This window comes from Monomorium pharaonis, chromosome 5, assembly GCF_013373865.1.
Source record: "Monomorium pharaonis isolate MP-MQ-018 chromosome 5, ASM1337386v2, whole genome shotgun sequence".
NCBI classification, from domain to species: Eukaryota; Metazoa; Arthropoda; class Insecta; order Hymenoptera; family Formicidae; genus Monomorium; species Monomorium pharaonis.
The window spans coordinates 7,515,665-7,527,725 of NC_050471.1; the positions used below are offsets into that span (position 1 = coordinate 7,515,665).

Genomic DNA, 12,061 nt, shown 5'->3' on the forward strand with positions numbered 1-12,061 from the left:
GTGCGAAGAAAAGAAAACGAGATTTTATTTCTCTATAAAAGTATATTTTAATCATACATCTTATTCTGTAGCATATTCTATAATTTATTTTGAACTACAAAAGTTTGTAGTTTTGTCAACATTATTATCTTCATTCACAGCCTCTACGATATACATATCTTCTTTATATTGCTCATCTTCAAACGCATTTGTGTTTTTACATAAATACATATGTTTATTATTAAAGTTTTCCAACATTTGCTGTGTGCAAACAAAATTTTTACAACAAAATTGGTTTGCATAACAATGTGACTTAATCATGAGTAGTGCATTTAACATTTCAGTTGCCATTCTGTTTCTCATTTTGTCCTTTGATGCATTCATAACACTAAAGACCCTTTCGACCGCTGCATTTGACATTGGCAAAGTTAGAATTTTCAAAACATATTGTGCTATTGTATTAAAAGCTAAAAAATTTCCAGCATTCTTATGTTGTGCTACAATAGGCCAAAAACTAAAACTACTTTCAAATATATTATTTCCGTATAAAAAATTCCAGTTAACATTAATTAATGAATTGTATTCAACTTCAGCTGTACTCAAATCATTTGCATTAATAAATATATCAATAAAGGGAAGATCACAAAATTTTGGTCTGGTAGTGTTAGAAAGGCAGATTTTTGGGTTTAAAAGTTGCATACCTGTAAATAAATCAATATTGAGTGGCAGTCTTTTAACTAATTCTAATAATAATTTTTTAAGATAATCACCAACTCGATGTTGCACATTATCAATGTTAGTCTTTGACAAATTCTCTTTTGCATTATGACAGTATTTATAATACTCAATTCCAAAATCAATATTACTTACTTCCACATATGCAAGTTCGTTATTAACGTTTTTTACAATGTCATTAATATTTTTGGTAAATATGGGTTTTAAAACTTTTTTAGAAATAAAAAAAACAAGTCTTTTTAAGTCTTCAATCGCATTTCCGATTTCTACATAACTTGATTGAAAAATAGCGTTTACTTTATTTATTTCATTAAGAATAGGTTTAATAATAATAAAATATAAGTAATTAGTCTCATCGTTTAACATTTCGTTGAGCATTTTGGCTGTATAACATTTTTCTTTATTCACAACAAATCTGAAATGAGTTTTTAGTTCATCGTAGTGCTCTAATAATATATTTATTACATTATATCTACACAGCCAACGTGTTGAGCATAATTGCACAAAATTGTGAAAAGGTTTGTCACCTTTGTTTAGAATTTCATATAATCTTTTATATTCAATTCTTCTCAGAGAGCTATGACTGAACCATGCATAAATTTCTCTGCAGAGAAAATCTAAATTTGACGGTAACGCCTCAGCTGCTTTGGACGATGCATTATTGAGTGAATGGCAAATACATTTAACAAGTTGAAGTTTAGGATTATCTTCTTTTAATCGTGTATATAAAGAATTATGGCGCCCGCAGAGATTATTTGCACCATCAGTCCCTAGTCCAATCATATTTGTAATTTTTAACCCGCAATTTGTTAAAAATTCTTTTAATTTTAAATATAATTCATCTGCGGTTACCTTTTCTACTTCAACTAATCCTAGAAAACATATCAAAATTTTGTTTATCTTTCTACTAAAATACCGTACACAAATACATAAATATTTTATCGTCGCTACATCTGTACTTTCGTCGACTATTAGAGAATAAGGACAATCTCCTATATCGTGTAACAGATCTTCCAAAATAGCTGGAGCAATGACCTTTTTAATTAGAAGTGAACACTTGGTTCGATGAAGCTTTATAAAATTATTTCTAGAAATACGATTATATACATCTGTGAGATGATCAATACTTCTTATAGATGAATGAACTGCGATGTAAACAGCTAGCAACAATTCAGTCTTCTTTTCTTCATTTGAAATAACAGTAACATGATTCTTGTCTGTCAGTTTTTGTTGTTTGATATCTGGTACAAGACTTTTTATATTGTGTTCATGCATTGCACTGTCTTTATGCCTCAGAAGATCGCTTTTGTGTGCTCTAAGATACGACTTGCACACTTTGCAATAAGCATTGTGCAATTGATTTTCCTTGGTAACATCAATTAACCAACCTAAAAAGCAGAAATTTATAAGTTCTTGAAACTTACAAAATATATTTCTATAATATTAATTACAAAAAGTACCTTCAGCCCATGATTCCTTTAACCATTGCAGGTTAAATGGTCGTAATTTTTCACTTCTTTTAGGCATGTTTAAAAAAGATATCAGACGAAAAAATATACTTGTCTTTAACTTATTGCACAAGTGCGACAGTGCAGCTAGAAAGAACATACTAGTAAGGGCCACCGCACAAACTCTTCCATAACGCGTTATGTTACGTTAAGTACTCCATACGAACCTAAGTTGTACTTAAAATTTAACTTAAATCAACGCACAAAGAAATCCTTAACGTAAGAACTTAAGAACTTACGTTAAAAGTTTCTTTGTGCGTTGATGTAAGTTTAATTTTAAGTACGAACTTAGGTTTATGGAGCACTTAACGTAACGTAACGTGTTACGAAAAAGCTTGTGCGGTGGCTCTAATTACTGAAAAAGAACTTAGAAAAACTTAAATATAAAAGAACTCTGTATTACAAAATCGTTGCGTCGTCTGGTGGCAGTCGGACCAATTAAAAGTGGCCCCCTGATGATGGCCAGTCTCTGATTACAGAGTCTCTATACGCGACGTCGTCGCGCTGACATCTGCTGGAGCCCTTAGGAGCCATAATTACGCCAAATTTTATTTTTATGGAGCCACAATTGCGCCAAGCGCCAAATTTTAAATTTTGTGCGCCATTTTGACCTATCAAGGAGCCACATTGGCGCAATTGCGCCAGACCTGGCAACCCTGGCGTGAAGCTTTGGCGGCCAGGAGGTAGGTGGGGGGACTGAATGTCGACCTGACAAGTAGAAGGGGAGGTCTGGCGGCCTACACAGCTGGTTGCGCGCCGCCGCTCCTGGTGCGCCTGCGCGCGCCGAGGGCGCCCCTCCGCTGCCACGCCAGCAGGTCCGTATACATGGCGGACGCTCGAAGGGCGCTCCCTTCCCGGAGCTATATTCGTTCCGCGGCTGGGCAATGCTGCCAACCGACGTCAAATTTTCGGAGGGGGAAAGTGACACGATACAACATCAATGGCACAATTTTATTTATGCAATTACGAAAATTTTTGTTCGTAGATTTCTGATTTTTCAAAATTTTTCAGGATTGGCTCCTCTGTCAGTCGCGGAGCAACATTGCCGTAAACGGTATGAACGCGACCTAGCGCTCAACTTCCCCGCCGAAGGGCCCGTTCGCCGGCGTCAGTAGCGTACAGCAAGGGTGGTCTTGTCACGCCGTTCGCCGCACGCGGTATCGCTCTCCTCTTGGCGACGACGTCTCGGTTCCGGCACTTGTCGAGACGGAGCAGCGGCCGAGCGCAGCTCCGGAGGCGGCGGCGTGTGTTTCACGGTAGGGTGAGTGAGTACTAGAGTTTTATGCTTTAATAAAACGTTGCATAAGCGCGTCGAGACGACGGCAGCGGAGGGCGGATTATTCCTTCCTACCGGGTTCAATTTGCGGCTCGATAGCAACGCGATTCCTCCTCACCCAGGTCCTATGTTGTTGTCATTTTTCATGTCAAAAGGCGACCGGCCGTTTATTTAGTTCAATCCATAGATGTCTATGGTTCAACCACTGTCGTGGCCGGTGCGCCCTATCGAAAACTAGGTCGCTACTTCAACCGCAACTTTTCTGAGAGCGCAGAGTCGATACATAATATTGGCTGTGAGAGTGCTGGACTGGAGGAGATAAAGTGACGCGCGAGAGGGCATGTTGATAACGCGTTGAAAGTGCGTGTAATGTGCCGACGCATGTTAAGCCGTGCTTACACATTCTCATTGACAGCTGTAAAAAATCTGTGACAGTTCCACTGTTGACTAGATGATAACAAAAAGATGAAAAAGATCTTGCTTGATCAGTCTCAAATTGTATTGATATAGTAAGAAAAAGAAAAATAAAAAATAACAAAATTTTATGTATAAATTATATTTTTTATTATAAAAAAATTGTTAATTTACGAGTACTGATTAATTTAAATTAAGATTTTAATGAAAAGATTGAATAATGTGAACGGAAAAGGCAGATTTTTATTTAATTGTTTATAATTTTTCTCTTTTTGTTGCTTTTGATGATTCTTGATGATTCGATTGAAAGAGTGTGCAGGGCCCTTGAGATGCGTGATACGTTCTTGCGCAATTATGTTCTTGCATTCGAATGATTAGCAGTGATATATGAATGGCACAACACTGATAATACACAATGATGCTTATCTATCAATTTCATCATAACGTTGCAAACAATTCAATATTCAATTTTCACGCAGAATACCCTTCTAATTTTATTTAATATACTGATTGCTTATCAGATTTGTATATTTATTTGCGGCTGTTTCGATACTTTTGAGTTTTAATCCAAAGCTTTCTTATACAATGGATTATCCTAATCTGCAATCTTTCTTAAATTACACACGAGTAATCGCTATTATGCGATTTGCAATAAATAATTATTATAAAAAATTAAAACTGTATCATATAATTGATAACCAAATGTATATTCGTAAGCGCGAGCTTTTATAGTTTTACGTTTGCAACTGTATTTCGAATCAAAGAAGATTAAGAGGAATATTAAAATTCGATTCCCATCAAATATATAAAAGGCACATTTGATATAATACGCCAAAATTTAAAGAATTTTATTGTCAACAATGATCTTTAATAAGTTAGTTATAAATCGTTTAATACACACACATATAAATAAATTTGGAAGATAATATAAATCATAGATTTGTATTTTTTTTATAGACATAATGCAAAATTAGGTGACTTTATTGACAACGAATATAAAAGTGAGCAAAGCACATAAAAATCTGACATCAAGTCGACTTAAAAAATTACATTGGATAATAAAAGACTAATTTACAATACCAATTTCTGATTTATTATTATATTTTGTTATTTGTTCACGCAAAATTTGTTCCAAAGACAATATGACTAACAATAAGTACTAAGAATTTATCTTTTGCTCCATAAATATATATGCATGTGTGCGTTATCTGTTATGTTTATTCTGCTTATAGAAAAAATGTTACATAACATCTCGTTGCGAAGGAGCGAAAATTGCTGTATATTAAAAATGCTCGGCCGCAGCGCACTATTTTCAAGCACAAAGCTCACGCACTGAACCTATAAATATATCCTCATTTTGTCTTAACTTCTTGTAACATTACGAAAGGAAGCACGGCTTATGCGAAACGTATGTTTTGCACAGTCCGACTTAAGATTCATTTGTACAACACATTTGCAGTACGTATATCTTGTCTAAAAATATTACTCCAGCCCAGCATTCCTTTTTTAGGACGCTCTGTACATTCTTTATCGCGCGTATAAATCAAACAAAAATGTTCCAATTTATAAATATGAATAAACATATTGATGACATATTGAAAAGAAAAATATTAAAATAATTCAATTTACAAAATTAATTTTATAAATTTATAATTTATCAGTATCAGTATAAGTTCTTCATAAATTATATTTCTGCTTAGAGATTTGTGCTGGAATTATCTCTTAATTGGACACGATGACGAATGAAAGATTGGACCTGGACAAACCCTTGTGGGATCAGAACACTTTTGTAGGAAGATGGAAATACTTCGCGTGGATGACGGACTTTCGCACTTGCGTCAAATCAGAATCGGAGCTGCTAGCTGCTAAACAGTTGTGCGAACAATACAGGTGATAGGAAATACACCAAGTCTGAAAATTTTTACCATTTAATAATATTATAAGAATATAATCGAACATATTTCTATATGATATATTTAGTATATCTATCAATTCTTTTTAGTCAGCTGAAAATTTTAAGATATTTATGTTCAACTTCCATCAATTTAAGTTCAATTTCTAACTTAAATAGAAATTTATTATTAGGAATAATAAAGCGCTAATTGGATGTTGTACGTATGCTTTGTATTGTCTAATAGCTTGAAAATTTGTGTACCTTGTAGAATTGGTAAAGAGCCAACTGGTACTACTAGAGAGCAAATTATCTATGCGAAGAAGTTGTACGAATCGGCCTTCCATCCCGACACCGGTGATCTGCAGAATGTCTTTGGTAGAATGTCCTTCCAGGTGCCAGGAGGAATGGCCATCACCGGTGCTATGCTTCAATTTTACAGGTATTTTACAAAAAATTTGACCGATTCATTGAATTCATCCTATTATTTCCATGTTACGATCTTTGAAGATTCTTTTGATCATATTAAAGAATCATCTTTAGATCATATTTTATTATATTATTTGTCAATAATATTTAATCATATTTTGAACAAACTAAAAGTGTTTTGACAGAGAGCCGAGACAAAAAAAGTATTAACTTTATTTATTTAATTTTACTTTGATTTGATTTTTATTTAATTTGATTATTTGATTTTAATAAAACATGTTATCCTTATTAAATAAGCTCTCGTTTTTATTCTTGGTCATCTCGAAAACTTGAATAATCTTTAACCAATTTTTTTACTTTTTTTTAATACACGATGTTGATTTGATCTAGAACAACACAGGCGGTAGTTTTTTGGCAATGGGTCAACCAATCTTTCAACGCGCTCGTCAATTACACCAATAGGAACGCTAACAGTCCTATAACGACCAATCAGCTAGGTGTAGCTTACGTTAGTGCTACTGTTGCGGCGATGATAACTGCGATAGGATGTAAATCATATTGGGAGAAGCGCGCGAGTCCTCTAATGGCTGTAAGTTTTACGAGGGCACTTTAAAAAACTACACAGAATTTTACACTGTTAACTACGAAATTCGAATTACATTCAATTTGAGTAATTGAATAAAGTTTAAAATTTAACTCAATTTAACTCAAGAAATGTTAAATTTAATTCAAATTTATTATATTAATATATAACTTTTATTATTTTAAAACTAAGTTGTTAAAAAATATGTTAATTAAATGTTATTTTAACTATTTATATGTTTTGTATTAAATTTCAACATACATGGAAATTAAAAGTAGAATTAAAATGTTTTTAATTCAAGGAATTGGTTTAAATTTGATTCTTTAATATTTAATAGCTTTGGCTTTAACATCAATGATTGAGGATCTTTTTTTTTTGACGAAATTTAAAGTAATTGATTTTATTGAAATCTTTATGTTTGCATCATCCTGTATAATTTAAAACAAAGTGTCTAAGACTCATCTCAAATTGCTGAAAATCAGCTTGTTGAATATAAAAGAAAAATATATTTCAGAGATACGTTCCGTTTGCCGCAGTGGCAGCCGCTAATTGCGCTAATATCCCTCTAATGAGACAGAACGAAATTATGAACGGTGTAGATCTCAATGACGAAGACGGCAAAAAACTTACAAAATCAAAGGTATATATTACTTATTGGCGGTTACTAAATTTGTTTAATTTTATCCATAACACGTACAAAAATCTATATATCTTTATATTATCTTATTAAATTAAATTTACGAAACATAATAGCAAAATAATGGAATAGGATCGTTGTATATCTTATGAAACTTTATATTATTCTTATTAGAATTTTTTATAAATAAATATTATTAAACGATTTTAGCTCGCGGCTGTGAAAGGCATCAGTCAAGTCGTCATCTCAAGAATTGTTATGTGCGCGCCTGGCATGCGTACGTATCGAACAATCGATTAAATGTCCATCTCAATTTTACTTACTTATAAAAATTTATTGCAAATGTATTTATTACATTATATAATAATATATGTTAAGTAGCTAATAATTACAACGATAATTAATTTTTACAGTTATCCTACCTCCTATAATGGAAAAATTAGAGAAGTACGCGTGGATGCAAAGAATTAAACCACTGCACGCGCCGATACAAATCATGATGTGCGGAATTTCGTGAGTACAACACTTTTTTAAATTTTATGTCTACTTACCTTATGTAATTTTATATTATTATATTAATTATTATATGAATTTTCCATCAAAAACCTTAGATTGACGTTTATGGTGCCGACAGCGTGTGCACTATTCCCACAAAATTGGTAAGCAATATTTTTCATATCCTGCATTAGAGAACTCTTTATATCATTTTTATTTTTATTTTGTTATTTTTATTTTATTATTTTTATTTTATTATGTGACGTTTTACAGTCCCATCAAGACGACTACCTTGCAACGCTGGGAACCGGAGAATTATGAGCTTTTGAAGAAAAACTGCGAAGGTGGCAAACTGCCGACATATTTATATTTTAACAAGGGGTTATAATGTTATGAAAAGTTCTAGTTTTATAAATAAGTGTTATTCCATATAATTCCTCTATAAATATGGTTGTTTCAAATGACATAGAAATTGTAAATTCTTCTGCTGGATCAGAGACGAGTCCAAAATTAATATAACTTATTGAATTAGAGTCAATTATTATAGTGAGAATTGTTTTAATTTGCTGATAAAATTTTTCGCACAGCTCTTTTATGATTTAAAGTATTAAATTAGGAATTGTCACACCGATGTTAATAATAATATTAAAATTAGTATTTATAGTCAAATTAAGATTTAAATTAATTAGTTGCGGAAAGTAAATGTTTATAGGTTGATAAATAAAACTTCGTTAGCAGACTGAAATATTTTACAATGAAAGAAATTGATATATGCGATGCAATAGAAACAATAAATAGTAAAGGATGAAATATTGACAATATAAATTAGTGCTTTTTATTTTGTAAACAATTACACAGCAATAATTTTATTTTAATAAGCGTTTAATTGTTCCTCATCTTAATGTTAATTTGTAAATATACTTTTAATGCAATTTTACTTAAATGCAGAGAAATATTACTTAATGTTACATTAATATTATTAAATTTCAAGAAGCCTGTCAAAAGTAAAAATGCTGCCACAGAGATACAATAAGAAACTCTATTACATCTTAGTGAGAAATATGATCGAAAGGAATTGAATTAACGTCAAATTTATATCTTTTTGATCGATTCAAAGAGACATCAATTCAACATCGATTTTTTACTAAGATATATAATTTATAATAAAAGATAAAGTATTATCTATAGTATAACTATTGTGTTAATAAATGTAGTTTGATAATTGAATATTATTTGACTTATATATGGTTTTATCCATTCTTATAATTAGATATTTTGAAAATTTAGAGCTTCACAGATTGAATAAAAAATTCAATAATACATATACATGTATATTTACAAAAAATAAAATATAAGTATATTTTGTTATTTATCTACAATCCTTTATTATAATAAACTTTCTTTGGATGTTTACGCTGACCCATTCTCTCTTGAAATATTTCGTATTCTTCCGGATATATTTTTAACAGTTCCGGCTTCATCGAGCTTAATAGAGAATTAATTTTTAAAAAGTTAGTATATTTTTAATTTAAAAGAAAATCAATTCTTTTATCCAAAAATATGGAGAGAATTAATTTAAATTCTTACTTTTTCTGCGGAAAAATGGCAAGCGCCGAAGGAATCATAAACAACAAACTAGAAAGAAAAACATTTATATTAAAATACTTGAACCAAAAATATTTCATATCGATAGTTGCATTGTATTCTTTTTGTCATCAATTCACGTGAATACGCTGCGAAAATTACAAGAGTGTGAGCAAGCCGATTTCAACGGGAAAACCGATCCATGGACGAAGCTGATAGCAACGATACAATCGCATTCGTTGCGTGATAACTGGGATCATCAGCATTCCGGGCGCAGCCATTATTATCCTCGTGAGGATGCACTCGGAGATGCCCTTGACGGCGGCCAGCTGTGACTTCATGACGCACACTTCGTCGCCGTTCTTGGTGAATATAGGAATACCTCGTGCGATTTCACGCTGCCTCATGATGGGGAGATTCACCATGTTGCCGACAGCCACCGCACAAAACGGAACAAATCTCTGCCACGAAAATATACTCGTTTTTTATCTTGCATTCCTCGATTATAATTATAACTTTTCGATATTTTATAATTAAAGAAATTCAAATTCTTAAATAAAACGACAATTGTACAAAAAATAGTAAAACTAAAAAAATATCGAATATATAAGTTGAATTATATTAGATTTACGGTTTTAGAAAATTTTACTACTATAAATGCCATTTTTTTAATATTAAGATTTTTAGTAGAAAAGGATTAAAATATTTTTTACGACAGATTTGAATATTTATATTTGAATGGAATAGAAAATTCAAACGAAGAGATAGCAAAATCAGATTTAGAATGAATTAACTGCTAAGAGAGTTCCTTTGCCGGAAAAGAGCTTTCTGAATCCCAAAGCGGCCGCACAGCTCGCCGCGGTGGCGAGCACAAACGCCTGTCGGATAACGTTGGTGTCCTGCGGGTCGTCGCTCATCGCGTTTCGATTGGTGTAATTAACAAACGCATTGAAGCCCTGATTAACCAGTTGGCACGCTATCACGCCGAAGGCGGTTCTGAAGTATATCGCACCATAAAATTAAACGAAAATTCGTCGCGTATGGGACGCATTATTTATTATTTGTGCAGAAAGTTAACTTGTAAAAGGTCAACATAGCGGCGGTGATGGCGATGGAACTGGGCAGTTGGAAGGCCATTCTCCCTATTACATGCATAAACTCATTATTATCGGGATGGAAAGCGCTGTCCCTGAGTTTCTTCGCGTAAATTATGTCCCTTCTCTGTAGACCCTTCGGCTCCTTTCCGGCTCTGAATAATAGTTAAATGTAATAATCACGAGTTGATTATTTCTCTAAATGATTTATAATAATAAATATTACTTTTTAAATTAATTTAATAATTTTATAAAATTTGATTGTTTCAAAATTGAAGTTTTGAAAAAAAGATTAATTTAGAGAAAGAACGAGAGAGAACTTTACTATCGTAACGTAACTTACTTGTAGTCCTCGCAAAGTTTTTTTGCTTCCCACAATTCGCTCTTCGGCACGATTACCGTGCGGCAATCGGTGATGAAAGCGTAATGCTTCCATCTTCCGAGATACGTGTCTTGGCTCCAAAGTGGGTTATCGATGTCAATCCTGCTTTTAGATTCACTTCCAAGATCACCTTTTTTTCTCATTGTTAGTCAGCCAATTAACTGCATCTCTCTCATTATTATAATTTAGATTTATGATTAATAAAAATAGGCAAAAATATTTATGTCTGTAGAAACTACAGGCAAATATTTTTGTAGATAACTATAATAAGAATAATATATAATAAGAATTGGAGAAGAGATTATGCTACATAAATTTGGTGAGATAGTTACACAGTTTTAGACTAAGGATAAAAAGTACGTGATAATTTAATTTGAAACAATTTCCGGCATTCTTTGTCTCATAGTTATTTCAATTTATATAATGTAAATGCACTTTGTCACAGTAGGACTTGACAAATTTATGTCATAAGCTAATTATAAACGAAACCTTTTACATTAATAAAATAAAGCATACTAGGCGTTTTATATTTATGTCACATGTCAATATCGTGTGCAATAGAAAGAAAAAGAAACAGCTAGTACGGATTTTTTTGTTTTTTTACTTTCGTTGTTTTAACAACCGCTTGTATGTACATATTTTCAAGCACATAAAGCGATAATATAAAAAGTATTATCTCCTATAAATTTAACAAAAAAATTATTATATTTTTAAATATTTATTTAGTGATCCTCCGATTGAATATATATCTTCATGCATAAAATGAAATTCAGATCCCTAACTACACCTAATAACGAGTTGCCAAAAATTTTTCTCGTATATGTATTTTCTCTCTAAAAGAAACCTAACTTTCAAAATTTAAACGAAATCGGAACATGGTCATTTTCGAAAGAATAGTCGTTACGATCGTTATAATTACAAAGAGTGAGGGCCTAAACACAATGCCAGGCAACAGGCAATAGGAACAGAAATAATGAAAGAGAGAAAGAGAAATAGGATCTTTTTCTCTCTTTCTTTATTACCTGTTCCTATTGCCTGTTGCCTGGCATTGTGT

General features: G+C 32.3%; 3 protein-coding genes across 10 annotated transcripts; 1 reads left to right on the forward strand and 2 right to left on the reverse strand.

Annotated features, from left to right (window-relative positions):
- Window positions 1-22: 22 nt before the first annotated feature.
- LOC118644131 lies at window positions 23-2,309 on the reverse strand. Of its 3 annotated transcripts, none has more exons than XM_036286524.1 (3): window positions 2,175-2,309; window positions 1,842-2,102; window positions 23-680 (listed from the first exon to the last, which is right to left on the reverse strand). In XM_036286524.1, the coding sequence occupies exons 1-3, from the start codon at window positions 2,239-2,241 to the stop codon at window positions 85-87; spliced, it is 924 nt and encodes a 307-aa protein (XP_036142417.1). In that variant the 5' UTR covers window positions 2,242-2,309; the 3' UTR covers window positions 23-84. The 3 variants fall into 3 exon arrangements, with proteins under 3 accessions (XP_036142417.1, XP_036142416.1, XP_036142418.1); XM_036286525.1 differs by having other exon boundaries at window positions 528-680; window positions 1,822-2,102; XM_036286523.1 differs by having other exon boundaries at window positions 23-2,102.
- A 719-nt stretch (window positions 2,310-3,028) lies between these two features.
- On the forward strand, window positions 3,029-8,411 carry LOC105828410 (sideroflexin-2). Of its 6 annotated transcripts, none has more exons than XM_012666722.3 (9): window positions 3,029-3,483; window positions 5,613-5,802; window positions 6,075-6,245; window positions 6,623-6,821; window positions 7,330-7,455; window positions 7,663-7,729; window positions 7,866-7,965; window positions 8,064-8,111; window positions 8,221-8,335. In XM_012666722.3, exons 2-9 carry the CDS (start codon window positions 5,648-5,650, stop codon window positions 8,333-8,335), a joined length of 981 nt encoding a protein of 326 aa, XP_012522176.1. In that variant the 5' UTR covers window positions 3,029-3,483; window positions 5,613-5,647. The 6 variants fall into 6 exon arrangements, with proteins under 6 accessions (XP_012522176.1, XP_012522177.1, XP_012522179.1 ...); XM_012666723.3 differs by having other exon boundaries at window positions 3,029-3,478; XM_012666725.3 differs by having other exon boundaries at window positions 3,030-3,487.
- Window positions 8,412-8,577: 166 nt separating this feature from the next.
- On the reverse strand, window positions 8,578-12,050 carry LOC105828406 (sideroflexin-2-like). The gene is made up of 6 exons (XM_012666716.3): window positions 10,969-12,050; window positions 10,610-10,780; window positions 10,326-10,527; window positions 9,694-9,992; window positions 9,535-9,582; window positions 8,578-9,432 (listed from the first exon to the last, which is right to left on the reverse strand). The coding sequence occupies exons 1-6, from the start codon at window positions 11,148-11,150 to the stop codon at window positions 9,321-9,323; spliced, it is 1,014 nt and encodes a 337-aa protein (XP_012522170.2). The 5' UTR covers window positions 11,151-12,050; the 3' UTR covers window positions 8,578-9,320.
- Window positions 12,051-12,061: the final 11 nt, after the last annotated feature.

Bases quoted from the DNA above. Each gene is read 5' to 3' on its own strand.
- LOC105828406 (XM_012666716.3), bottom strand. From the start codon at position 11,150: ATGAGAAAAAAAGGTGATCTTGGAAGTGAATCTAAAAGCAGGATTGAC. The intron at 9,993-10,325 runs GTTAATTCATTC...TTTTCGTGGCAG, and splicing joins GCAAAGGAACTCTCTTAGCA to AGATTTGTTCCGTTTTGTGC. The intron at 9,583-9,693 runs GTAATTTTCGCA...TTTTCTTTCTAG, and splicing joins ATCGGCTTGCTCACACTCTT to TTTGTTGTTTATGATTCCTT.
- LOC105828410 (XM_012666722.3), top strand. From the start codon at position 5,648: ATGACGAATGAAAGATTGGACCTGGACAAACCCTTGTGGGATCAGAAC. The intron at 5,803-6,074 runs GTGATAGGAAAT...TGTACCTTGTAG, and splicing joins CAGTTGTGCGAACAATACAG to AATTGGTAAAGAGCCAACTG. The intron at 7,456-7,662 runs GTATATATTACT...AAACGATTTTAG, and splicing joins AAAAACTTACAAAATCAAAG to CTCGCGGCTGTGAAAGGCAT.
- LOC118644131 (XM_036286523.1), bottom strand. From the start codon at position 2,241: ATGCCTAAAAGAAGTGAAAAATTACGACCATTTAACCTGCAATGGTTA. The intron at 2,103-2,174 runs GTACTTTTTGTA...TCTGCTTTTTAG, and splicing joins AAAGGAATCATGGGCTGAAG to GTTGGTTAATTGATGTTACC.